Source organism: Bolinopsis microptera, chromosome 6, assembly GCF_026151205.1.
Source record: "Bolinopsis microptera isolate Bmic1 chromosome 6, MBARI_Bmic_1.0, whole genome shotgun sequence".
In the NCBI taxonomy this organism is placed as follows: domain Eukaryota; kingdom Metazoa; phylum Ctenophora; class Tentaculata; order Lobata; family Bolinopsidae; genus Bolinopsis; species Bolinopsis microptera.
In genome coordinates, this window is record NC_087077.1 from 12694575 (window position 1) to 12721162 (window position 26588).

The following is a 26588-nucleotide window of genomic DNA, read 5'->3' on the forward strand; positions in this document are numbered from 1 at the left end:
TGGTGCTTAGCACTAAAACTGTGCAACTAACCTGTGAGATCAGATATTGTGAGCCTAACTTTGGCCTTTTGCCTTCACCAGGCCTTTTATGGTACGTGTTTCTTGAACAATGTGGTTAATAAACCCGGTCCTGGAACAGCACTATTTACTATTACTAAACGATCAAGAAACGCCCCCCAAACGCCCACTCCAATTACCAAGAAACGCCCACTCAACTGGGTTTGATTAATAAAAACTTCTGTTATAAACTTGGTCGTTTAAAAAGTTTGAAAGGACAACCGTGAAATGAAAATATGTTGCCCAATAATTAGGCGGGCGTGGGGCCCTTTTACTGGATAGCTGGATATAACGTTACCTAGTAACTGTTACCTTTTACATACCTTTATTTTTAAACAGTTACTTTGTCACCAGTTACCTTGTTTCCAGTAGAATAGTTACTGATAAAGAACTGAGATGTCTGAGATGGACCATCTAAAAATCAGTATTACATGTAGTATTTATAAATCAGTATGTGATTTGAAAATCAGCAAAAATCTGAGAAGGTTGTAAAATGTAACCACTTTAACAACCGTTTAACAAATGGTAAAGACCTGGGCACTGGATCAAGTTCTGATACCTTAACTTAACATCAGAAGTTCTGATAGGTGCCAATCCTAATCATTGTTACAGATCACAGCTCATATTTAAAGCTGAGATTACACCTTCTTTACTCTTATGTTATGTGTAATGTGTATCTTGGTCACAGCTGACAACAGCAAATACTTAAATTCCACTTATAATTCCATGACAAGCCAGACATGCCAATCAATACTAAGTAGTACTAACCGGCTCTGCCCCTCACCCCGCTTAGTCATTGAAAGAAGTTATTTTAATTTACGGGGCTCTCTTTAAAACTTCAAAAACTGACATGTTCATTTAAGCGACATGTTCATTTAAGCGACATGTTCATTTAAGCGACATGTTCATTTTAGCGACATGTTCATTAAACTGATATGTCAAAATATGACATTGGCCAGACAAAATTCGTAATTTGTTACATAAAATTGACGTCTTAGGTCAAAATGTCACCTTCTTTTCGATTAAAAAATTATTTTTATTGGAACGACAGCTAGGCCTCTCTCTCTCTGTCTCTCTCTCTCTCTCTCTCTCTTTCTGCATCATCCCCTCTCAATCTCAGAATATATCTTGACACGACCCTCCGAGTATTAAGAGGGATTGCCGTCAGTAGCTAGTTCACAGAGGTATTGAACTCTAAGTTGCAGTAGTGATGCCGTCAGTAGCTAGCTCAAAGAGGTATTGAACTCTAAGTTGCAGTAATGATGCCGTCAGTAGCTAGCTCAAAGAGGTATTGAACTCTAAGTTGCAGTAGTGATGCCGTCAGTAGCTAGCTCAAAGAGGTATTGAACTCTAAGTTGCAGTAATGATGCCGTCAGTAGCTAGCTCAAAGAGGTATTGAACTCTAAGTTGCAGTAATGATGCCGTCAGTAGCTAGCTCAAAGAGGTATTGAACTCTAAGTTGCAGTAATGATGCTGTCAGTAGCTAGCGCACAGACGTATTGAACTCTAAGTTGCAGTAATGATGCCGTCAGTAGCTAGCTCACAAAGGTATTGAACCTAAGTTTCAGTAATGATGCCGTCAGTAGCTAGCACACAGAGGGTTCTTCCATTACGTAGCCCCTGTCAGCGGCCTACATTTCTAACATACCAGCACTAATAATACCGGAACTGCAAATATGCACCCAGATCACACTTTACTGCATAGTGCACGAACAATTCCGCAACATCTTCACATAGTGCACGAAAAACTCCTCAATATCTTTACATAGTGCACGGACAATTCCGCAACATCTTCACATAGTGCACGAACAATAAACATTCCCATTTAGTGCACGATATCCTCACACATTGCACGAACAATTCGAACATTCCCGCATCATCCCCTCCTGGGAAACTTCACAATCTGCGGGCTGCTTATAACAATTCACTTACAGCCCCCATTCTCCGACTGTTATTGTTGTAGTTATTACAGCCTGTTCCGGGTACGGTGCACAATGTGCACATGTAAGGAACTGTCTGCAGTACTGTATAGTAAACATGCTGTAAGTTGTACTGTCTGTAAGTTGCTAGCTGTGTCTAGTTGGTAGAAATAATACTTTCCCGGCGTTTGGAAAAGCTGGTTGATAGTTTCTACAATAATAATACGTGTTTGAAAGATTAGTTTAAGAGATAAACCTCGGAAATGAGCGTGAAGATGCTCTCGTCACTACTTTGTTAGGACTAGCTGGAAACGTCAAAACGGGTTCTCTGTGTAGTTAAATAAAATACCGTAGAGTAGCCGTGAAGTAATACAAACTGTCAGTTTAGTGCACTTAATGTCACTCTCTAACACTGAACCAAACTTTACCGCCATTAGTTATGCTATTTATTATGTAATTTATGTAATTACTTATAGTATTATCCAACATGTTTTTTAATATTCCTGATGAATTGACGAATTATTACAAAGTGAACTTTGTCCCACTTTATGATATATTATACTCTATTTAATTAAACGCACCACAAAATATACAGCCGCTAGTTAGCAATAGCTATGTAACTAATGATGCATATCGTGAGGGTCGCTATAATTCAAGTAAGATACAGGTTGCTAGGATACAGGTAAGATACAGGTTGCGAGGATACAAGTAAGATACATGTTGCTAGGATACAAGTAAGATACAGGTTGCTAGGATACAGATTGCAGGTTGCTAGGATACATGTTGCTAGGATACTTGAAGTAAGATACATGTCGGTAAGATACGCCAGTATGTTGTGTGTAGCAGTGTGTTGGGCTGGTATTTGACACTTTTAACATTACAGCTCAGAACAGTACAGCGCACAACTCAGCACACTCATTAGGTTTCCTTATTTCGGTATGAGTCCTGAATTCTGCACATTAGTGGGCAGTTGTACCGTCTTCCTCCTCCTCATAATATGTACTTATCCGCTAATTTATTACTAATCGATAACTGGTTTATTAATAAATGGTTGCTTCATTTATTATCACCGACCTTATTCACAAATCGATAAGATTTATAATTGGGCTCAATCATACACAAGTTTATAGCTATTCAGCTTGTTAAATATACACGCTCAAATTAAGTTGTAAACGATAAACACACGCTTACAGAGGTAAAATAATGTGCGTAAGTCCAGTGAGCTGGTTTAGTCAAATATTTGAGAGGGTGACATCTCGTTACTTTAGAACGACATCTCATCATCATCCAGTATTATACATACCTGTAATACAATATCAACGGGTCCGGGAGTGTGGGGGTAATATTATAGTATTTGTAAGGCATCGTGACGTGTAAATATTGGTGTGATAAAACACGCGTGTGTAATGTGATAACACGTGTAAATATTGGTGTGATAAAACACGCGTGTTTAATGTGATAACACGTGTAAATATTGGTGTGATAAAACACGCGTGTGTAATGTGATAACACGTGTAAATATTTCGGTTATCAAATTCAAAACTTACCGCACCTTTTTTACTAGACATCTTTTTTACTAGAAACCTTTTTAATTAAAAAATTTTTCTCGCAAATGTTGCGTAAAAAGCTTTCTTACGTACTTTTTTCCCAAGAAAAAAGTTTAATTAACGACCTCCATGGTGATTGGAGGCCCTTAATTAAACTTTTCGTAACCTATTTCTTGAGAAGAAAAAATACGTAAAAAAGTGTGTAGAAATTCCCCACATAACACTAAATTACAAAATTTTCTCTAAAACAGTGATATTTCAGCTGAACGACATTTTGAAGAGATGTAACAGCGACCTGTGTAACCTCTCCCTCAAGTAAGTTAATTTGTAATATTATTGCATATTGTGTATTTATTAATTACTAATTTTATTCTAGTCACTATACGCTATAATACAATAGCGTAACTCTATTTCACAGAGCTAATAGTCCCTGTGTTCCGATCGTATAGTGAAATACTAAGGACACTTCGTAACATTGATTATCTAATGATATCCTTATTTACTGTGTCACTTTTTAAAGGAGTTAAGCGAGAAAATTACAGTTCATAAGAGTAGAGATTTTGTCATTATTTGAAAAGTCTCCAATTTGTCACTCCCAATAAGAATCCCCACAACTCTGTTGATAATGCTGCATTATCAGTCAGGGGCCAGTCATAGTCAGTCAGGGGCCAGTCACTGGCATCTACCTTTCTAGCACCCCTTTCTTTAACTATATCAGCTATATAAAGACACAGTATTACACTGCATGAAACTGTCTAAATGTTTCCACTACCCCTCCTGAGAGCACTGTCTGGAGATCCCACTGTCTAGCAACTTGTTGATGTTCCGAGCAGGTGTCTGGTAGACACCCAGCCTAAACTCTATTTCAGAAGTTCACTGGCTTTGTACGTGCGGAAAACTAAAAGCGGATAGAAGCTAATTTAAAATTAAGTTTTATTTAAAACTTATATATAAACCCACTATCACACTATCTAGTATATTAACTTATATATCTTAACTTAGTAGTTCACATTAATAAGTAAATAAGAGTATAATTATTAAATGGTTGGTCAATGGTTTAAATATTGTTAAACTTAAATTAGTTCCCCATGGCACGCCCTTACTCGTCACGCTGTTTAAACTATCTCCAATGATACACATAACAAGAGCTGAGGCTGAGGCTGGGGAGGGGGGGGGGGCTTATTTTAACTGCAATAATAATCTTCAATTCTAGTTGTTAGTTGTAGATCTTGGATGTCGTTAATTCTAATCTTCCATGGATGACTAATTTGGAGAACAAAAAAATTATTGCCATATCTTTTGCCGTTATATCAATATGAGATGAAACCAAAATTAGTCCTTGCCCGATGCCCCCCTTCCCCTTCTGATAGCCTACAACCAAACCCTTACAAATACCATAGTGATGACTTTTTTGTTGATACTCACTTGAACTTTTAAACTTTTTCACTGCAAACTTTTACAGTTATACCTATTTGCTCCTTCATAAAGTTTAGAGGGTTGTTGTCAGAGTATTATCGTCACGCCTTGTAGGACTTTGTTCAGCTAATGTGCTGTATTTATGAAGGAGCACATGTGTTCATGTGCTGTTGTTAAATGTGAAGCCTAGTTGGGCGAGCTGTTACACATTCTAGTAAGAGATTTACGGGACAATAAATACCGCAGAATTATAAGTCTGTATGGTAGTATATTGACGATTTTAAGAAAGCCCCACCTCCTGGATTATTGAGACCTGCAGAATATGAAGCTGCATTCAGTTTTGGTAGGAAAATCTGAAGTTGCTTTAGAACAAATCAAACTTCATCCAATCATCCTCTGATATAACTGGTTCCCAAGCAACTGGTTGCCGAGTAACTGGGTGATAAGCAACTGGTTGCCGAGTAACTGGGTGATAAGTAACTGGTTGCCGAGTAACTAGTGCTAAGCAACTGGTTGCCGAGTAACTGGGTGATAAGCAACTGGTTGCCGAGTAACTGGGTGATAAGTAACTGGTTGCCGAGTAACTGGGTGATAAGTAACTGGTTGCCGAGTAACTGGGTGATAAGTAACTGGGTTGCCGAGTAACTGGTTGCCGAGTAACTGGGTGATAAGCAACTGGTTGCCGAGTAACTGGGTGATAAGCAACTGGTTGCCGAGTAACTGGGTGATAAGTAACTGGTTGCCGAGTAACTGGTTGCTAAGCAACTGGTTGCCGAGTAACTGGGTGATAAGTAACTGGTTGCCGAGTAACTGGGTGATAAGTAACTGGTTGCCGAGTAACTGGTTGCTAAGCAACTGGTTGCCGAGTAACTGGGTGATAAGTAACTGGGTTGCCGAGTAACTGGGTGATAAGTAACTGGGTTGCCGAGTAACTGGGTGATAAGTAACTGGTTGCCAGATAACTTGTTTCTTAGCAACTGATTATTAAGGGATGTGTGTGGTATTTTGAAGAGGAAAGTAAATCAACACCCTGATCTGCAGGACGTGATCTAAGATTAATGTCACATCACGTGACATTAATGTCACATCACGTGACTTGGCGTTCTGTCACGTGGTGTTGTGTTATCTATGTGTTAAGTCTTGAGAGTTGAGAGCTTGTTCCTTTTTATTCTACTCATCTCAAATATTAAGGCTTTACAGAGGAGATGCACAGATATTTGATATGCATAGAGAATAATTCTAGGGAACTGGAGGGCTCCGGATTATTCTGAGAGCGATATTCTGAGTCTGACAGCCTACTGCTCCTTCATTAATTTAGGATTCAGTGTTATTAAATCCAGAATTTTAAAATACAGGGCTGTCATCTATTACGTTTAGAGGTAAATTCGCTGACAGTATATTATGATAACAGTAATATGTAATTTATATAAAGATAGAATCAACGTCTACCAGTCTGTATGACTATGTATTTAGGATATACAAATGCCTTGTAAATATTAACTATATAATATCATAAAGAGTTATATTGGATTGTACATAATAACATTTTGAATTAAGTCCCAATATTTACAGAGCACTATAGATAATTCAGGGTAACCTGGTAAACTGGCAACCTGTCCATCTCTTATATAATTTGTTTGTCTTCTTGGACAGCATAATAATTGAGAAAACTCTTTAATATAAGCTTAGTTTGTGACATTCTAATGTTCCCATAAATATTAAATAGAAAACTCTTTGTTAGGCAATGAAAGGCAACTTTGCATCTAGTAGATCTATGTAAACGGCACTTAACAGCTATTTTCTGCTAACAGGAATAGACTTCAACTCTCTAGAGACAATGTATTGCTACTGCTACTATACTGGAAAATGTATCTGAAGTAGTAGTAACTAGTGCTACTTATCTTAAGTAACGAGACAATTGAAACAACAATTGAAAGCGGTTGTTTCAGCTTTGATACTCAACCTGAGAAATTTTAGAGTTATGATATCTATAATTTTAACTCTAAAAATAATATAACGAAAATAGTTAATCTCTAAGATTTGAAACTTTTCTTGAGAATGGACAACTTCTCCTATTATGAGTATTGTAGAACATCGTTGTTTGCTATGTGTTTACCTCATCAAGCCAACAGTAGCTGACATTCGAGCAGTGACGACACTTTGCAGCTAGCTATGAAAATACAGATCAAGTTTAACATTTAAGTCAAGTATCTGACCGTCAAATATTACACATACTAGACAGGGCCCATATAATATCTCACTGTATTTTACATCTGATATTATGATATCATTCACTTTATCCTATCTAGAATATGAAGAGTTGGGCGAATCTATTTTTAGAAACTCATGTCATAATATTGGGGGTGGCTCTGTTGCTGGCTCGTACAGAAAACTCTGATATCTCCAGCTCACAGTAACCAAGATTACTTTAACGTAATGTGTAGTGTATTATATTAGTGTATTCTCCGGGCTGGCACTGTGAACTGGGGTGGAATGTTTGGTATTTTAGTAATGAAGTCCTACAGAGTATGAATACTTAACAGTTTCCCACGCTTTCTTTCGGGGATGGGACATTTTGCACCGTATTAAACGGTAATGTAATTTCTGGAATGGTTTACTGCGTATTGGGTTACTGATTTTCACAGCTTATATTGGAGCTGTTACATCATGTGATCATGAGTCTGAAAAGTGTTCCTTGTAGAAGAATCTGGTTACTATTTGGGGGGAGCTAGTAGAGTTAGTGCACTATAGCAAGAACGTTACTGTTCATGCGAGTTTTAAGTAGATATTCTCAATTCTTATGAAGTAGATATTCTCAATTCAAATGATTTTAAATTATAGCAAAGAAATATATTACAATATCTCTCTCTCTAACATTCCACTCTCCTTACCAGGGTAGATTTCTTCCACCACAACGGAGTGTTCAGAGAAGGCACGTTCCTGGGGGAGGTGATAGCTGGACTAGCTAACGTTTCCCATTCCTGGTCAGACAGATGGTGAGACTATTGATCCCACATTTCCTTTACATTAGAACACCTTACTCTATATTAGAACACACTTATTAGAACACCCTGTATTTTACACTATTGTAGATTGACGTAAGCTTTTTGTCATACCAATTCTGAGAAGTGCGCGCCCCGCCAGAGCGGTATTCCAACATTCCTAGACCCTTTATATTATATCTGTCTGTAAAATGAAGCAAAAGAAGTGACATTCTCAGCTAAAACGAGTTTAAAGTTTTAACCGTTTCCGTTTCAAAATATTTGACCTCCAAAGACGTAACACGTTTTTAAAGTCGGCCTATTTCCGTGGACGGCCTCAGCAATTCCGCTATTTCAGGCCCTGATTCGTATTATCTATACACTACACCATCAACAATGCCAGAAATTTTAGTGGAATTTTTGCCCTAATTTGACGACAAGTTTCAGCATGTTCTAAAAATACGCCTTACCTAAGTTAACATATTGTTCTCGTATCTTGTTAATATCACAAGTGTTATAACATTACATTCCATCAGGTATTTTCTCTGTCCAAAACTTAGTGATATCATAATACAGCCTAATCATGACCTGGGCTCACTTCGGTTGAAGATAGAGTACAAAGAGGACCACATCTTGCCCAGTACACATTACGAACCATTATTACAACTTCTGGTTAACTCTCTCAATAACCCAGAGGTAAGAAAATATCTTGCATATTTTGTGTTGATTTTGTGTGTATGATTACTAATTAGCGCGTAATTAGTGTAAATATATCTGGTATGTTTATTATTTAGTGGTATATTTTACTTATGTTTAGTGTAAGTTACTGTTCATTACCGACAGTTACTAGTCTCTTAATGTGAAGTAACTGGCCGGTGAGATTAATTGTTCAAGTTGGGCCACAATTAGCTCAACACGACGTATCTAGTCCAGATCTCAACTATTTCCTCTTCAAGTGGAACTGGTTGTGCTTACTGAACCACGCCCACGTAAACTTAATTCTGGTCCACTGAGAGGGACCCCTAACTTGAGAGTAATAATATGCTCCATGTGCAGTTGCACGGGGCACTGAGCACGCTGTATTCATGAGAACTCTCATACCTTAACAGTTAACATATTAAATATCTGTATAAAAAAAATATTAACTAGAACATGCTAGAACTTTTATAAAATACTAACAACTCTGACGTTTATTTACAGGATATAGAGAGTAGCGTGTTGGTATTAACCTCCACTATGTTTAACGAACAACTTATAAACATTGCCCAAGCTCTCGTCAGAATATTCGCACATCTTTACCGGGTAGGAGATATAATTTAAATTATTACTACTAATTCACTAATTGTTCGTTGTAGTTCTAGAATATGTATGTGTACTTGTTGCGTAGTTTAATATAGCTTATATCGACCGTTTATGTAGTAAACGCTATTGGTCTCACTGGGCCGCCTCGCGTACAGAAGGGGGCAAAACAGAGAGGACATATGGAAATTACTCAGATAAACATAACACCGCTGGGAGATGGGAAGGTGTAATGATTTATTTTTAACCTGAGGGCAAAGTCCGAGATATTAATTTGCCATCACAAACCCTGAAGTCTGGTGTGAAAATTAGAGGAAGGTCTAATGAACTAATCTGTAACTAGTACAAAGTAGCCACGAAAGCCTGTACATTCTCGCTCGTGATAACACAAGCCCTGCTAAGTTTTCTGCTATGTGATATTTGATACTGTGTTTTGGTGCGGTTAATTGCTGAAGCTGCCAAATATTCTTCATGTGTCACTGTGTTGAGATTAACATATCTTCCTTTTTAACATACCTCCCCTTTTACATACCTCCCCTTTCAAATACCCTCCCTCAACATACCTTCCTTTTCACATACCTTCCATTACAAATACATTCCCTTTTTAAAGGCAATGCAATGTTAAGACATACCTTCCATAATGTTAAAACATACCTCCCCTTTCGCATACCTTCTATTGATCTCCTCATATACTGACCATTCACATACCTTGGCGTGCATACTTTCATTACAATTTAGTTCCAACTTCCGAATAATATTTTACAATTTGAAATAATTTCAGGTAGAAGAATTGTTGTTGAGTTTAACGAATCTTGATATGATAAAAACAAGGTATGTTGATAATATCTAAATCTCTAAGTGGACTTTTATCGATTTTATTTTTCATTAAAATCTTAAACTGCAGCACAATGTCAACTCGCTATCTTTTATGGCATAATCTCAATGTACTGACATGTATACAGTGTCTCCATTAGTGAGCTTATTGTACACTGCATTTACAAGACATCTCCCCCCATTACAAGTGTTAAAGTAACTGATATAATATGTGTGTGCTACATTTAATTTTAGTACAAATACCTTCGTATCTTGTAAGTACAAGTGAACTAGAAAATATGCAGTGTCTTGTAGGTATCTCAAAGTCACTTAAATAAAATGGTTCACCCACCAGCAATTACATATTATAAGCTCAACTAACAGTCGTATTTTCTGGATACACTCACACTTATTGTCCAATGGGGAGCGACGAGTCAAAAATCACGTGACTTTTCTCGGCCAATAAAATGCTGGCATTTAGACAAGACAATCAATCAGAGCGTAGCTTTAAGACCACCTGACAGGCGAACAGCTGGGGTCCAGTAAATTACTGGTAACTTCGGCGTGGGCGCGCCTGTAGTCGGCTTCAAATAGGGTTTACAAGTGTTCAAATTACAAGTGAAACTTACGTAACGTTATAGAGGTTTCATTCCCTCGCGGCATACTAAATTTGATAAAATATTAGTCGGAACTCTTTCTTTGGAGACTTATTGATGCTTGTTTTGATTCTTCAAAAGCGAACGGAATCCATATTATATTTAACACCATTTATCCCATTTAGCAACCCTAACACCCTCTTTCGGGCGAATTCCTTGGCAACCAAAGGAGTTGACGAATTAATGAAGATGATTGGTCGACCTTATCTCCGGAGAGTCCTAAAGCCGAGCCTTGATACGGTAATATTCCAAGAATTTCTTTCCGTATTTGTCTTACAAAGTACAAGGATTCTATCTTTAGGCATTAGAGTAAACACCCTTATATTATATATACTGTTATATTGTTTACTGAACCAATGAGATGAGCTCTGCCGCACCCTTCCACCCTTAACTATTGCTAGTTTTCTGTTTTATCTGCTGTGAAAGTCAACTTCGCGCGTCAGGAAATCTGCTGACGCGCGCGCGTACAAACGTCGCGTACGGACGTGAGATGTCCCGTGAGTGTAACTCATTTAATGCTTGTAAAAGTCATTTGGGCGTGTCTGATGGCTGTTGACACCTCCGTGACATATGGTCCACTTTATCTCCTTACACAGTGTTACTATATCAGTTATTGGGCCACAAGGTAATAATGGGCTGTGTAGTAGCTGTTGAAATTGGTAGACAACTAAGGAAATATGTCCTATGACATGGAAATAATATTTCCCCGGTATTCAATACATGTATTACTGATGTGTCGGGAATGCCACAGGTTTCTGGTTGGATTCTTCTTACTGAGTGATAGTATTTTTTGCCCAAAAGCAGCGGTGATAGATCATGGACACTGTTTTCCTTGCGAAAGTAACACAACAAAGTCCACCAGTAGTTCTTGTCGCCAATGCCGACTATTTTATTTCGCACTCATTGATTCAAAATATATCAACTTATCAAACCCCTATAGGTAATATGTAGCTTACTATATTCTCTTTACCAGATACACAAGGAGAACCTTTCGTGTGAGATAGACCCAGCCAGATTGAGATCTAGTGATATCTTGGAGTGTAATCTGGACAACCTGACTCGTAATATCGACTCAGTCTACTCGGCTATAATCAACAGTGGGGGAGATTGTCCCTTCACCCTCAGTTCGCTTTTCAGCAACCTTCAGAAACAAGCCATTCTACACTTCCCCGGTACCTTGTTCTTCTACTTTTTTTCGGGAGATTATCATCCCTCCTCCAATACTTAGTAGTTTTCTGCTTTGTCAAAGTTCCAAAATTTGACTATTAAATCCAGTACTGACAGTTATTTTGGTGCTATGATGGATTTTAAAAGTTGACCCGTTTTCCCCTCAGATGTGAACGATATCAGATATACTGCAGTCAGTGGTTTTATCTTCCTCAGACTGTTTGCTCCCGCAATACTCAACCCAAAACTCTTCCAACTACAGTCGCGCAGACCTGTGAGTAGTGATAATATCTTTGTGTGTATGCAAATTGTTTCGTAATTTCGTTTGGATCTTTGAAATTGAAAACAGATTACCACCTGCCAAGTGGTGAGAAGTGGCCAAAAAAACGCGCAAGAAGTCAAACTTCTCTAAATAAGTCGATGGTTTACACTATTACAGTACAATATCGCTTTTGCTAATTTTGAAACACCCTTCAGAGTAGAGAAACCAGCAGAACGTTGACCCTGGTCTCCAAAGTAATCCAGAGTCTCGGTAACCTCGACACCCACCAGGCCGTAAGTTCTACATTTAGAAAGCATCTTTTCACCGTTTTTATTCCAAGTTTTAAGATACTTTTTCTAACAAAGATCGAAAAACTTTGGTACAGCTTTTTTGGGATGCTAAATCTACAAATTTTCGTCTCAAGCTGTTCTGATTTCTACTTGTCCTTTATAATTGTACTTTCTTGAACTTATTTTCATTCAAAATGCATGTTTCGTATTTTTAGATTTCATTTCTTATTGCACGCATCTTTTGAATGTGTAATGACTGCCTTTAGCTTGCAAGCAATAGTCACTCTGCAAGCGATAGTCACTCTGCAAGCAATAATCACTCTGCAAGCAATAGTCACTCTGCAAGCAATAGTCACCGTAAGCAATACTCACTCTGCAAGCAATAGTCACTCTGCAAGCAATAGTCACTCTGCAAGCAATACTCACTCTGCAAGCAATAGCAACTCTGCAAGCAATACTCACTCTGCAAGCAATAGCCACTCTGCAAGCAATAGTCACTCTGCAAGCAATAGTCACTCTGCAAGCAATAGTCACTCTGCAAGCAATAGTCACTCTGCAAGCAATAGTCACTCTGCAAGCAATAGTCTTTCTGCAAGCAATACTCACTCTGCAAGCAATACTCACAATGTATATCAGATACTCCGCCAGGGCAAGGAGAAGTATATGGAAGCTATCAGTCAGAGAGTACTTGACATGAAACACGTCAACGGAGTCAAACAGGTAAAACCTTTGATAATATTTTCTTGTGTTTACCTTATTAACGTCGAGGAGCCCATAAGGCACACACACAGTTTGATTTTAAAATAGTATACCCATGACATGAGATTAACGATTATTTTTCAAACATATGCTCTCAGTTTTATTTTCTCCTCACAACTTTTGCTGCCCGTAATTACATGAAGTATTTGCGCGCCCTCTAAAAACAGCCCTTCTTTTAGTTTCTAGAGGACGTATGCAAGACAGAACAGAAGGACGACTCATCCTCCAACAACTACAACAAAGAAGGGAAGCTTGTAGAATACCGTTTAGCAGGGCTTATAGGCCGGGACTATAGTAACAAGAGAAAGAAGTTATACAGACTCAACGACCAAGGCTTTACTTGTCTCAGATATGATGGTCAGTGTACTTACATCTAGTATAATAGGTGTTCAATCGTTCGATCAGAAACCAAAAATCTAGCCTCATACTGTTTAAACCTAGTTGGTAATATTGATAAGGCCCTTTTATTCAGAATCGTACACGATAAAAAGGTCCGATATAAAATGTGTCAGCAGAGTAGACGAAGACGCTTTCGGAGTACCCCATATTTTCCAGATTATACATTCCAAAGGTAAGAAAATCTCACTTTTTGTCGCGCAATTTATGAGATGATTTAGACAATATCTGCAAAACAGAGTCCTGAATTATATTTTTATTAAGTTATAATTATACATACATATACAGGGTGAGTTCCCTGAGTTGAGAATAGTGTGTAAAATGTGAATGGCTCTATTTTTTTTGACAAATGAAATTTTCACTTAATTTTCACATATTTAGGTAATGAAAATATAAAAATATTATAATGATACAATAAAAATACTTAATAATTAATAATTTGCTCAACCCATCGTCCTTTATTAGCTAGGACATTATACATAATTATATGTATAACAGTAAATAAGCTACATGTCCCGGTAACTAAGCTCTAAAACTCTATATCCCAGTAACTAAGTCTATATTCTGGTATCTAAGCGATAGAGCAAGCTCCAGCACATTGGTTGAATTTGACACCCTCGCAGTCTGAGTCAGTAGTACACGTGGTGTTCGCGCCACGCAGCCAGCACCACTCAATATCCCACATTGAGTGCCACTCTGTATTACATGTTCCTTCCGGCCCGTCCCATGCAATCGCACTAGCTCCTACCAAAAGTCATTGTTAATCGTAATTGGTCATAATTTATCCACTTTTATTGTAATTAGTCATAATTTAGTGATGATTAGTGAGTATAATAATAATATAAGTCATAATTTGGTTGGTTGAACATTTTTTGCAACACTATACCAGGTGGATGACCGTAGAGATCCGTAAAAATTTAAAATTTATCACAATAAGCTTCTCAATATTTCAAACTGTGTTACTAACCATTACATTGTGACCAACACTTAAAATTAAGTTTGTCACATCCAAACCAACACAAATTTTCTTCGTTACAAGTCCACCCTTCGTTTACCAACCCCGGGTTACACGTGTCGTACGGGTAACGACCCTCCGAAAAACCTACTGAGAGATTGACGGTGTTAGGTTAGTAACACTCCTCCGCAATACCCACTGAGAGATTGACGGTGTTAGGTTAGTAACACTCCTCCGCAATACCCACTGAGAGATTAAAACTCACGTGTCTTTTAAATGTTTACACAGTACTCACAGATCACAAGCAAGATAATCAACATCTTCACCATTTCGCCGTTATCGTGTTCCGTTAATTTCCTGTTATCTTTAACTGCTAATTTGAATAGTTCATGAGTGTTAACTAAACGGTCAGTGTTACGAACTGGGTGAATATTTATTATGATCTGTTGTGCACTGTGTTAGAGCAAGCCAGCTACACACGAATTTAAATACCATTTTAATGCATTTCATTTAAGCGAACATAATACATGTTATTAGATGGCAGACACGTCAAATAAAAGGAACATTCTCAGTTTAAATATTTGAGAATGTAGGTTAATCAAATATCAAATCAGTGCCACAAAAGAAGGATATGCTAATCACACCACGTATTGCACACTGTGTGTCCTAGTAACGCATTTTACTGCGTCAATAGTTAAACAAATGGAAACGGCTGGAATAAAATATGATTTGAGTAGCTTTCCACAGATGTGATTATTAAATATATTAACTCGTTTATCTTAGTTTAGCTTCACCTATTTTTGAGAATTTTAACAAGTTTCTCAGAACTCGGCATGAAATCGGCATCCTAATCAAATTGTTGCGATTTCAAATTAATTTAGCCCATCTCGCACCGCTCAAACAGTCAAACCAGTGTTAAGACTTTTAGTAAAGAGGACACCTGCTGAAAAATCAGCTGCCTAGGTTCGTCTTCAGCTTAAATAACAATCACTCTCGGCAATTGTGCTGGATATTTAGATTGTTTATCATGCCAAACGAACCGCTAGAAATATAGAAATACTGATATCATGATTTCAGGTACGGTATACTTGCGAGCCAACAACTCTGTTGACCACTTCGACTGGATAACTTGTCTCACAAAGATGTGTAAAGAGAGTGGATCTAAAGTGGAGAAGTACCACACTGGAGCCCTACTTCACAGCAAGTGGACCTGGTAAGATTTCTTACTATTCCTACATTTTGTAGATTCCTTACTATTCCTACATTTTGTATCAAGCAAAAGTCTACTTAGAGGCCTAATGGCTCATTGACCGCTTAAAGAAGGCAAGAAAAGACCAGAGAAAGCAAGGAACGGCTATGAAGCAATATAGGGGGGGTGTCACGTCCGTCTATGTCCGCTTGTCTCATAGAATCCAAAAAGGACAGGACATAGGCGGACATAGGCGGACATAGGCGGACATAGACGGACATAGGCGGACATAGGCGGACATAGGCGGACATAGACGGACATAGGCAGACATAGGCGGACATAGGCGGACATTAATGGACACCTAAATTGCTTAATAAAATGTTCAATTTTTGCTGTTATAGGGGGATCATGTTTTTTGTCCGTTCGGTACCCTATATTTTCAAAACGGACAAAAAATAGAGCGGACAAAAACGGACAAAAATGGACAAAAACGGACAAAAATGGAAATAACATTTAGATGCTTCCTCCTCCTACTCTTCCTCCTCCTCCCCCTGGGTCTTCCTGATCTTCCTCGGTCCTCTTCCTCCTCCCCTCCTCAGTCCTCCTCCTACTCCTCCTCCTCGTCCTCAGTCCTCCTCCCCAGTCCTCCTCCTCCTCCTGAGTCCTCCTCCTGGGTCCTCCTCCTGGGTCCTCCTCCTCCTCTTCAATCTTCAATCTTCATCCTCCTCCTCTTCCTCCTCAGTCCTCCTTAGTCCTCCTCCTCATCCTTCTCCTCAGTCCTCCATCCTCCTCCTCAGTCCTCCCCCAGTCCCCCTCCTCCTCCTCCTATTCAGTCCTCCTCCTCCTCCTCCTCCTTCTCAGTCCTCCTCAGTCCTCCTCCTCCTCCTCCTCCTCTTCCCTCTCAGTCATCCTCCTCAGCCATCCTCCTCAGTCCTCCTCAGTCCTCCTCCTCAGTCCTCCTCCTCCTGGGTCCTCCTCCTCCTCTTCATCCTCCTCCTCTTCCTCCTCGGTCCTCAGTCCTCCTCCTCCTGGGTCCTCCTCCTCATCCTTCTCATCAGTCCTCCTCCTCCCCAGTCCTCTCCCAGTCCCCCTCCTTCTCCTCCTTCTATTCAGTCCTCCTCCTCCTCCTCCTCCTCAGTTCTCCTCAGTCCTCCTTCTCATTTCTCCTAAGTCCTCCTCCTGAGTCCTCCTCCTCTTCCTTCTGAGTCCTCCTCCTGAGTCCTCCTCCCTCTCAGTCATCCTCCTCAGTCATCCTCCTCAGCCATCCTCCCCAGCCATCCTCCTCAGCCATCCTCCTCAGTACTCCTCAGTCCTCCTCCTTCTCAGTCATCGTCAGTCCTCCTCCTCAGTCCTCCTCAGTCCTCCTCAGTCCTCCTCCTCCTCCTGGGTCCTCCTCCTCCTGGGTCCTCCTGGGTCTTCCTGATCCTCCCCAGTCCTCTTCCTCCTCCCCTCCTCAGTCCTCCTCATACTCTTCCTCCTCGTCCTCAGTCCTCCTCATCAGTCCTCAACAGTTCTCCTCCTGGGTCCTCCTCCTCCTGGGTCCTCCTCCTCCTGGGTCCTCCTTCTCCTCCTCAGTCCTTCTCCTCCTCCTCCTCAGTCCTCTTCCTCCTCTTCCTCCTCCTCCTCCTCCTTCTCCCTCTCAGTCATCCTCCTCAGCCATCCTCCTCAGCCATCCTCCTCAGTCCTCCTCCTTCTCAGTCCTCCTCAGTCCTCCTCAGTCCTCCTCCTGAGTCCTCCTCCTCCTGAGTCATCCTCCTCAGTTCTCCTCCTCCTCCTAGGTCCTCCTTCTGGGTCCTCCTCCTCCTCCTCCTCCTGGGTCTTCCTGATCCTTCTCCTCCCTCTCAGTCATCCTCCTCAGTCATCCTCCTCAGTCATCCTCCTCAGCCATCCTCCTCAGCCATCCTTCTCAGCCATCCTCCTCAGTACTCTTCAGTACTCTTCAGTCCTCAAAATGTTTGTCCGCTAATGTCCACCAATGTCCGCTAATGTCCACCAATGTCCATCCATGTCCGTCCGGGTCCGCCAATGTCCGTCCGAGTCCGCCAATGTCCGTCCGAGTCCGCCAATGTCCGTCCGTGTCCGCCTATGTCCCAAAAAACACGTCCGTTGTCTCATAGAATCCAAAAAGGACAGGACATAGGCGGACATAGACGGACATGACACCCCCCCCCCCCCCCCCCCCCCAATATATCTTTCGAAATCTACTGTGACTCAGGACAGAGTTAATGAGAACGGATCAGGGAGGCCAAGCACAAAATGTTGAGCTCAGTCATAATTCAGCGCAGTTATGGCCATAAAGGATTCAAGGCAAACCAGACAAAGCTTTAAATACGTGAGGGTCGGCTATAAAAGCGGTATGGGTCGGATAGGAGCAGAGTTAAGAGAACAAGTCAGGCAAACGAGTAGGATTACTTGAAGATTGCTTAGAGTCGACGGGAAAAATCAGGGACGATGTTTAGGGATATTGTGAAGCGAAAAGACAGTAGTATTACATTAAAACCATGATGATCCACTCAAGATGAATGCGGGATGGGATCAAAGGGCAGCCAAAAGGGGGAGTTGACATTCTAGAAGCGATACCATGGATATTGGACAAGTGATGGCTACTTATAGGACATAGATTACGAAAGAGGGCTCCATAAGACCAGTGATGGTCAAAGTCAAATATGGAAGAACACAAAGGAAGCAACTAATTAGAACCAAGGGGGCCAGAAGAAATCTAAAGAAGGCTCATTACCCGATTACCCAACTTAAGTTGATATACAAGTGATGGCTACTTACAGGATATAGATTACGAAAGAGGGCTCCTTAAGACCAGTGATGGTCAAACTCAAATATGGAAGAACACAAAGGAAGCAACTAATTAGAACCAAGGGGGCCGAAGAAATCTAAAGAAGGCTCATTACCCGATTACCCAACTTAAGTTGATGTACAAGTGATGGATACTTACAGGATATAGATTACTAAAGAGGACTCCTTAAGACCAGTGATGGTCAAACTCAAATATGGATGAAAACAGAAAGGAAGCAACTAATTAGAACCAAGGGGGCCAGAAGAAATCTGAAGAAGGCTCATTACCCGATTACCCAACTTAAGTTGATATACATTAGCTTTGTTCAGTCCCACTTGCACTACTGCTGCACAGTTTGGGTAACAATACCGCTTAACTCCGCTGAACTTCAACTTGAAGTCTTTTCGGGAGAGAAAAAGGGCATTCGCGCTGCAGATAGCCGATTTTTTTTTTTTTTAGAGAGGCTGGGCCTGGATGGCCCACGAGAGGATAGCATATGAATGCTTTGCCTACCTCTGGGGTATGGCAGTCCTGTGGGAGGATGCCAGTGGAATCAAGATGTGTAATCAAGGATGATGGTAAGTGTTGTGGGGTGTGTCATAGATAAACGCTGAAGTGGTGGTTGAGTGTGGAAGAGAGAGGCGAAATAAGACGGCGTTAAAGTAGTCGCTATGTTACACCTGTCTGGTCCAACTCCTCTGGCACCACTAAGCGTTTAGTGTGGTTTGTAAAGTTGACAATGGTGGAGATGTGTTGGTTGTCGAATATGTCATTGACAGAGAGGTAGTAGTCCCGGAAATATTGACCTCTTATTTGGGCAATAGCCGGGCACTGTCCGAGAAAGTGTGAGACAGTCTCCTCTCCGTCGCCGCATTTAGGACAAGCACTTGTGCCTGATTTGCGAATGGTGTGTAGGTGTTTGTTGAGGCCGCAATGTCCCGTGATGAGGTGCACTGCAGTTCTGTAATTTTGTCTGTTGTTACTGAGTGTAGTGTTGAGATTTTTGATGATGTTGATGTTTTTATGTCCAAGTGTCAGTTTAGTGTGTCTGGGACCATCAGTAATCCATGATTCTTGATTAAGTTTTGTGACTTTGTCGTTGATCAGGCGTTTGATGTAAGATTGTGGAATTGGGCAATTCAAAGTGGATTCACTGGTTGTACCATTTTTGGCCAGCTCGTCTGCTTTTTCATTACCCCACAATCCGATGTGTGCAGCTATCCATCTGATCTCTAAGGTGTTAGTGGATCCGAGTGTATTGAGGGTGTCGTAACAGTCTCTAGTAGTCCTACTCCTCGTTGAAGGTGAGGATATGGCTTGAATAGAGGAGACACTGTCTGACCATATGATGATGTGTGTGTTTGTATAAGTTGATAGATATTTACAAGCTTCGATGATGGCAGTGAGTTCTGTTGGATAAACGGTGCAATAATCGGGAAGCTTGAATGATCTTTCATCTAGTGTAGTGTTGTTGTTGTCTGTGGTGATAATATAACCAGCCCCGCTACCTGAGTCTGTGCGTGACCCGTCTGTGTAGCAGGTGATGGTTTCACTGGAGATGTTGTCGATGGTGTTTTGGAGTGAGCCTCTATATCCAATGTTGTCAGCTCCAGGAGTGGTGACCGTGAAGCGTCGTTCAAGTATCATGGTTGGTATAGATAGGTCTCTCTCTGCTTTGGGTGGTATGTTGAGATCTACCATGAATTGTTTGTTGATAGTGGTATGAGTTGTGATGGTACCTTTTCTGGGGGCACAAACTGCTGCACAGTTTGGGTAACAATACCGCTTAACTCCGTTGAACTTCAACTTGAAGTCTTTTCGGGTCAGAAAAAGGGCATTCGCGCTGCAGATAGCCAATACCACCGCTACAAATGTGATAAAGATTTGAATATAACACCTTCGCACGCCGGGAAATCTTCAACAAAGTAGGAGTATTAGCTTTACCGAACTTGATACCTAAATGTATATTATGCTAAGGAAGCTACCAATAAGAACCAAGAAAGCTAGAAGAAATCTAGAGAAGGCTCATTACCCGACTACCGAAAAGAAAGAAATTGTAGTCAAAATAGCGAGTAACTTACATCTTTTGGACGGGAGATTGCGATTACTTGTATAAAATCAAAAAAATAGTTTTTCTGAAAACTGTTTATCTCTACGTTTCATGTAATTTGATCACTTTTTTTGAAAAACTTTTTTCGAATTTTCTAAAAACCACTTCTTTCCTCAGTTGTGGAAGTAAGAATGCCGCTCATGAAACAGAAGGATGTCACGTTGTACCGGATGAAAAGGAACAGATTCCCGAAATTGACATCTACAGGGAATTGCAAAGGTACGGCTATATTCCTGTTGAGGGATAACTACGAAAATGTTGCACCTACTTTAGAAATTAAACATTTTCCCGGCATTTTTGACACACTATTTTGATTTTTGATGAAGGTTAAACACGAAAAAGTTAAAGTCAAGTCATTGAAAGTATAGCCTCTGTCTGTTATAGAAGCATTCGGGACATATTTTATTCAATAACAATACTATGACAAAATGTCTATCCAAAAATAATGAATACACTTAATTCTTATCGATTCAAAATGATTTATACTCACACTAACATTACATAACTTTGAAACTCTTAATAAAAGTAAACTTAACTCCAATAAACTCAACAGGTTGTATCAGATCCTGATCGATGGCATGAATAAGATGGAAACCTATCGTACATCCTTACAAAATAACAAAGCGGGGGATGACGTAGAACTTAATAGAAAATCTCTACAGTCTCTAAATAGTCTTATTAAAGTTATTCAAGGTAAGATATTTTATGTTTCTTGTTTTTGAAAGTTTTTTAAGGTTGCCAGATACTTTAATCTCCACTCATTTAGGATCAGTTTGTCAGATAAACTCACAGTTCATATACAATATTTCACCGTCTTAATACTCTCCTTCATAAAATGTTTGGAAGATGTATTTTAACTAGCAGCTACTCCTTCGTCTGTTCATTCTAGGTCCCAAGCATATCCCCATCCTCCTTGTCATCCTCCCTTCTAACAACTCATTTCTGGGTAGTGAGTTCCTCCTCACCTTCCTCTTAAATGTAATATCATCTTCTTCCCCTGTAGCCACCTGTGATGTCTTATGGTCTTGACCACTGTAACTCTTCTGAAAATAGGGTTTTAATCTCACAAATGCTTTACTCATATACTATACAGACACTTATCAAAGCAGGAACATAAAGCAGTATGCATATCTGTGTATATACATCATGTATAGAATAACATTAACTGAAGGAAACATACTGTCTCTTCGGTGGGTGTAGCGAAGGTCTTGACAATTAACCGGAACAGGACCACAACAAATATCAGATACATTATTGCCGTAATAGACTCTCCAAACTGAAACTCGCTTTTGAACCATAATCTTGGGTCACCATAGCTGTACCAAACCCCTGTAATTCGAATATGTTAGTCAACGTCAAGGATAGAATGGTAATAATTTAGTCGGCTCTGTAAGGAAGCGGTCAAGAAGATGATCTACTTGTTTACAGCCTTTTCGGGGCAGCTCCAAGGGCCAGACATGTGTGGTGTGTCGTCTGAACCCTTGTCACTTACAGTCTTATACCTAAGTTTCGAGGTCCACATGTGAGTGTGTTAACCACCGCTCAGCTCACCTAATATTAAGAACATCAATAGAACTATTTTATAACAGATACAGACGCAAATTTTCTAAAAATAAAAGCAGGAAAGGTCACCAGCAACTCTTCACCTACCGGCGTAAGTCATGTTAATTTTCGACATATCTCTTCTGATGAGTCTTGAGTTTGGAGCACTGAACCCTCTCATTTGGTGGCTCCTGCAGCTTGGAACACGACAAATAAAGTTCAGACAAACTCTTATGCCAGAACCACACACTGTTAAAACTCCTACTCTAGTTTGATATGATTCATCTGGAGTAATGACAGCTAATCTCTCTTTAACCCCTCCGCTAGTCTCAATATACCCCTCAATCTCCCCAGCAGCTCCCTCCAACGTCAGGTCCAGGATATTATTACCGTACTGGTCACGCGTTATAGAAGCTGTGAAGCTGTGCAGTTTAGCAGGATCTGATAACCACACTTGGTTAAGCACTAAAGTGTTTCTCTTACTCCTCAGAGATACACTGACTGGTCCCTGGTGTGAACCCAGTGCTCGCACCACCACCTTGTCCGACTCTAACACCACTGTCTCTACTCTTGTAGCATGGTAATCCTCAAGTGGGACCAGGTGCTTATCCAGATCCAACCCTTCACTTCCCTCCACGTTGAAATATCTCCCTATAATCTTTGCCTTGCCATTGTTCCTCCCGCAGTTAAATGTCCGTATCTGTACTTTGTCAATTAGTATCTTCCTCCAGTCTGTCTCTGGAGAGTTTCTGTACCAGCCTAGTTTGTTAAGATCCCTCTCATCCACCCTGTTGATCTGATCCCCCCAGAACTTGAAGACTTTGCCTTGGTGTCTGATGTAGAGGCCTGGTGTTATCAGCTCATCTGGGATACTATCTCGTTTTATCGCGAGCTCAAAATACTCATCTTCTAGAAGGAGCTCGCTGTTATCTACCAGAGTTAGAGAAACTCTATCGCTTCTCAGCAGCTTAGCTTTATTTAGATCCAGGACAGTTACATTGAACAAGTAGCGAGTCTCATTGGGTGCAGCAAGTTCAACAACCTCCGCTGCACTTGTAACATTGTCACGTGATGAGCTTGTCAGTGTAAGACGGCAGCAGGAGACTGCCTCGCCTCCAACCACTACGCAACCCTCAGGACTCTGCCCCAACTCAGTCACCACCACACACGTGCTGTTGTCAGCCGCGCACTCCCGCTCAATAACTTTGCACATATACCGCCCCACGTTAGGGCACGCGCACCCACATTCTGTGTGGATATCAGGGATGGCAAAGTTATAGGATGATTGTATAGGGTACACCTGCTCAGATAGCAGGTATTGTACCGCGTATAGTCTGTCTATCCTGTCTCCAGTACTAGAGTTCAAAGTCACGTGATAGCACAGAGTCCCATGTAAAGATAGTAATGAGACTCTTACTCCGTCATCACCATTAGTAACTGTAACATAGGAGCAGAAGTCCGGGAAATGTGCATGAGAAGGGTGGTTTGTAAACACGAATATTATAAACAATAAACGAGCACTCATGGTGTGGAGTGATACACTGAGTGCTATCACTGAGTGCTAGGTTGCACCCTCGTTTTGGTATAAACTGCCTTTAATATCTTGTTTTAACCCGGCTTTATTATATATTACTAACACATAACATACATTTTTTGAAATCAAACATTCTTTAGTTGTCATGAATAGTAATAGCAAAAATGCGCTCACATTGTTCTTAAGTAAAATATTTTCCAAGATCCCCGACTCACTGACTGATTATGTGATTATCTTACACATGTTACTAATGAACACGAAATGTTGTGTTGCTAATGTTGCTAATTTACAGATCTACAGTCGACTCATGAACACTACGAACTGAATGATAGTGGCATATCTCCTGGCAACAGGTAAACGGAGAAGCATTAGCTTTATTTTTTCATATAATAGGCATGGTTTTTTAGATCTTAGCAACTATAATTCTGTTGTCTTAAAATTGACATTTTCTTGTTCAAATTATAGGTTACATTATGATATGGATTTTAGTTCATTTTCTTACTTATTTTGATTAAAATAAGACAATTTTTAGTGAGTTCAATATCATTTGAATGTAATCCCAACAGTGGAATATCATTATTAACAATGTTATTTATTTCAGACATGTGCCGCTGGGACCACTTCCACAAGGATGAAAGTAGAACCTAAAACCACCAAACAGACCAAGGACCGTTACTAAGTAACCGTTACTAAGTAACTGTCACTTCAGCTCCTGTCCGATACACACCCACCCAATAACTCTCTCAGTAGCTGCTTTCCGCTGAACACTGGCAAGTTGCCAGAATCCGTCTGATTTTGAGAGTCTTGTTTTTAGGCCTGGAATGTGCGGAAGAACTCGTAGGATTTGGGTGGGACTGTACTGTGTACAGTTCTACTTACTTATCCGCACTGGATGTGTTCATTTTACATGGTGCAGTGGGCACTAGAAGCATGCACAGTGCAAAGCTCTCAGTGCGCACTGGGTTTAGTGCGCACTGGGTGCAACGTGTACTGCTTCCCCAGAGCACACCCTGTACCTGTACAGTGCTGTGCGTGTACTGCTTCCCCAGAGCACACCCTGTACAGTGCTGTGCGTGTGGACGGTGTGTTTTGCGCTCAATGCGCATCAGCGTGCTGGAAATTGGTATTATGCGCTATGTGCTGCTGTATTGGAGTAAAGTGAATCAGGAGCCTGGAATTCAGTTCATAGTAATGACTTGTTAAATAGTTATCTTTCCAACCACCTAGGATCCTCCTTTCAAAATATAATGTATATTGCTTACTTCAGGTAAGTGATATATAAATATAATATATTTTAGGTTTTATTTCTGCTAATTTCACTTTATTACTCTCGTCTGTGCCGCTAAATTATTTTCTCATCAACAAGATTGTCTCATGTAGGAATATGTTTGTCAATAAATTCAAAATTTGTGCGAATTGGTACATTGATCTGTAGATTTGTAAATATGAAATTTTTAGACTGAAGCTCAAGTCGAGTCAAAATATTTTTTTAGTATTTTTACGTTTCTTAAACGTGGGAAGCTGTGTTAAGAAGCTTTATCACTGCAGTGTTTCCACCTATATTGAAGACGCCCGATCATTGCACGTGACACTGACCAGTGTTTTCTAAGGTGCGCTGAGCTGCGGCGCACTCAATGATTGTGCGTCGCAACCATAGGTGGGATTCACCTGTCCGTTATCAAGGATGAAATTTATTTTATGTAGCCTTCCTCTTATGCTCTCTGATTTTATTGATAATTCCTGTCCTGACTATTTTAAGCGGAATATTGTAATTTATAAACTTAAAATTTTTTAGAGCCGTGTACAGAGAGACAATGTAACATTTTGCTTTATGATTGATTATAATTAGTTATAATTATAATTAGTTATAATTGTAATTAACTTATAATTATGATTTTGCTTTATAATTAATCGCCTAATAACGTTTTAACCGGTTAATAGAGTTTAGAAGTGATTTGTTATTATCCCCTAGCAATAACGTGTAATTGTAGCTATCTGATATCAACTGTATAGACATTTAATAATATAATCACTGTTCTATCCTCGTAATGATCGCATTTAATTGATCAGCTCACAGTAATAACCTTATATATTGCAATGACGATTTATCTTTGTGATGTTCAACACTTAGTGCCATGCACGTGCTACGTTGCTGCGCGCAAACTGCGCGATGCAAATGAGTTTTCTCATCACGCTGCACGTGCATGCTGTTACAGGTCGAACAAAATTGTTTTTTCCGAGCATCAGGAATTGCTCCTGAATGATAGTCTTACAATCGACTGGAACTTTTATTATTACATAAGTTTAACACGCATGTTATTTGAACTATTTAATCCTAATCACATACATCATAAATCACACTAACTTACAATTTACATGCACACCAACTTGTATTCACAAAATCTTCAAATTTAAAATTTACAAACACTCTGGCTCACATGAACAATACTCATTATAAATAATTGAATAACGCTATTCTTCGAAGTCTCACAGTCAGTCACACTAACTCTGGCATAAGGCATAAGCACATTATTTGTTCCCACTCATTCACCTCATTCGTAATCGTACTCATAAGGCAATTTTTCAACTCCACAACTATCATATGTAACAAGATTCGTCACTCATGTGCTTATGACTTTAAATTTGTTCGTCCTCAGCACCACCACTTAGTCTGACTGAGCGCCCTTAGATGGGCTTCTAATTTGTAATTAAGTTAGCTCTACAGAAGAGGATATAATGTGTTTTAAAGTTCGCTGTTGAAACTTGTTACGTATTGCAGACTCAGATGTCGACCAATTTATAATAATTCGTAAACGTCACAGTTAAGAATTTTTCATAATTACCCAACAAATGTTGTCCACCTCGTTTGACTCTACCCTCATCTTCACCTCACTCCACAGCCTTG

General features: G+C 40.0%; 3 protein-coding genes and 1 long non-coding RNA gene across 5 annotated transcripts in view; 2 read left to right on the forward strand and 2 right to left on the reverse strand.

Moving 5' to 3' along the window:
* Positions 1–26081, forward strand: part of LOC134816308 (ras GTPase-activating protein 3-like) — an 89964-nt gene extending 63883 nt beyond the window's left edge. For both annotated transcript variants that reach the window (XM_063825104.1, XM_063825105.1), the window contains 17 exons: positions 3786–3838; positions 7834–7935; positions 8457–8616; positions 9121–9222; positions 10001–10050; positions 10814–10928; positions 11662–11860; positions 12023–12129; positions 12333–12410; positions 13056–13127; positions 13346–13523; positions 13639–13737; positions 15595–15730; positions 20725–20826; positions 21161–21300; positions 23976–24036; positions 24285–26081. In XM_063825104.1, coding sequence (XP_063681174.1) covers positions 3786–3838; positions 7834–7935; positions 8457–8616; positions 9121–9222; positions 10001–10050; positions 10814–10928; positions 11662–11860; positions 12023–12129; positions 12333–12410; positions 13056–13127; positions 13346–13523; positions 13639–13737; positions 15595–15730; positions 20725–20826; positions 21161–21300; positions 23976–24036; positions 24285–24318 — 1788 coding nt within the window. In that variant the 3' untranslated portion in view covers positions 24319–26081. The remainder of the gene's footprint in view (positions 1–3785; positions 3839–7833; positions 7936–8456; positions 8617–9120; positions 9223–10000; positions 10051–10813; positions 10929–11661; positions 11861–12022; positions 12130–12332; positions 12411–13055; positions 13128–13345; positions 13524–13638; positions 13738–15594; positions 15731–20724; positions 20827–21160; positions 21301–23975; positions 24037–24284) is intronic.
* The window catches only part of LOC134816328 (TBC1 domain family member 16-like), a 145907-nt gene that overhangs the window by 20794 nt on the left and 98525 nt on the right, over positions 1–26588 (forward strand). The window lies entirely within an intron of this gene.
* LOC134817289 (uncharacterized) lies at positions 13792–14899 on the reverse strand. The gene is made up of 3 exons (XR_010160513.1): positions 14813–14899; positions 14530–14667; positions 13792–14306 (listed from the first exon to the last, which is right to left on the reverse strand). It is a non-coding gene; the product is annotated as an uncharacterized LOC134817289 (long non-coding RNA).
* Positions 21389–23362, reverse strand: LOC134816802 (uncharacterized). Its single transcript, XM_063825796.1, has 3 exons — positions 22258–23362; positions 21788–21936; positions 21389–21650 (listed from the first exon to the last, which is right to left on the reverse strand). The coding sequence occupies exons 1-3, from the start codon at positions 23360–23362 to the stop codon at positions 21465–21467; spliced, it is 1440 nt and encodes a 479-aa protein (XP_063681866.1). The 3' UTR covers positions 21389–21464.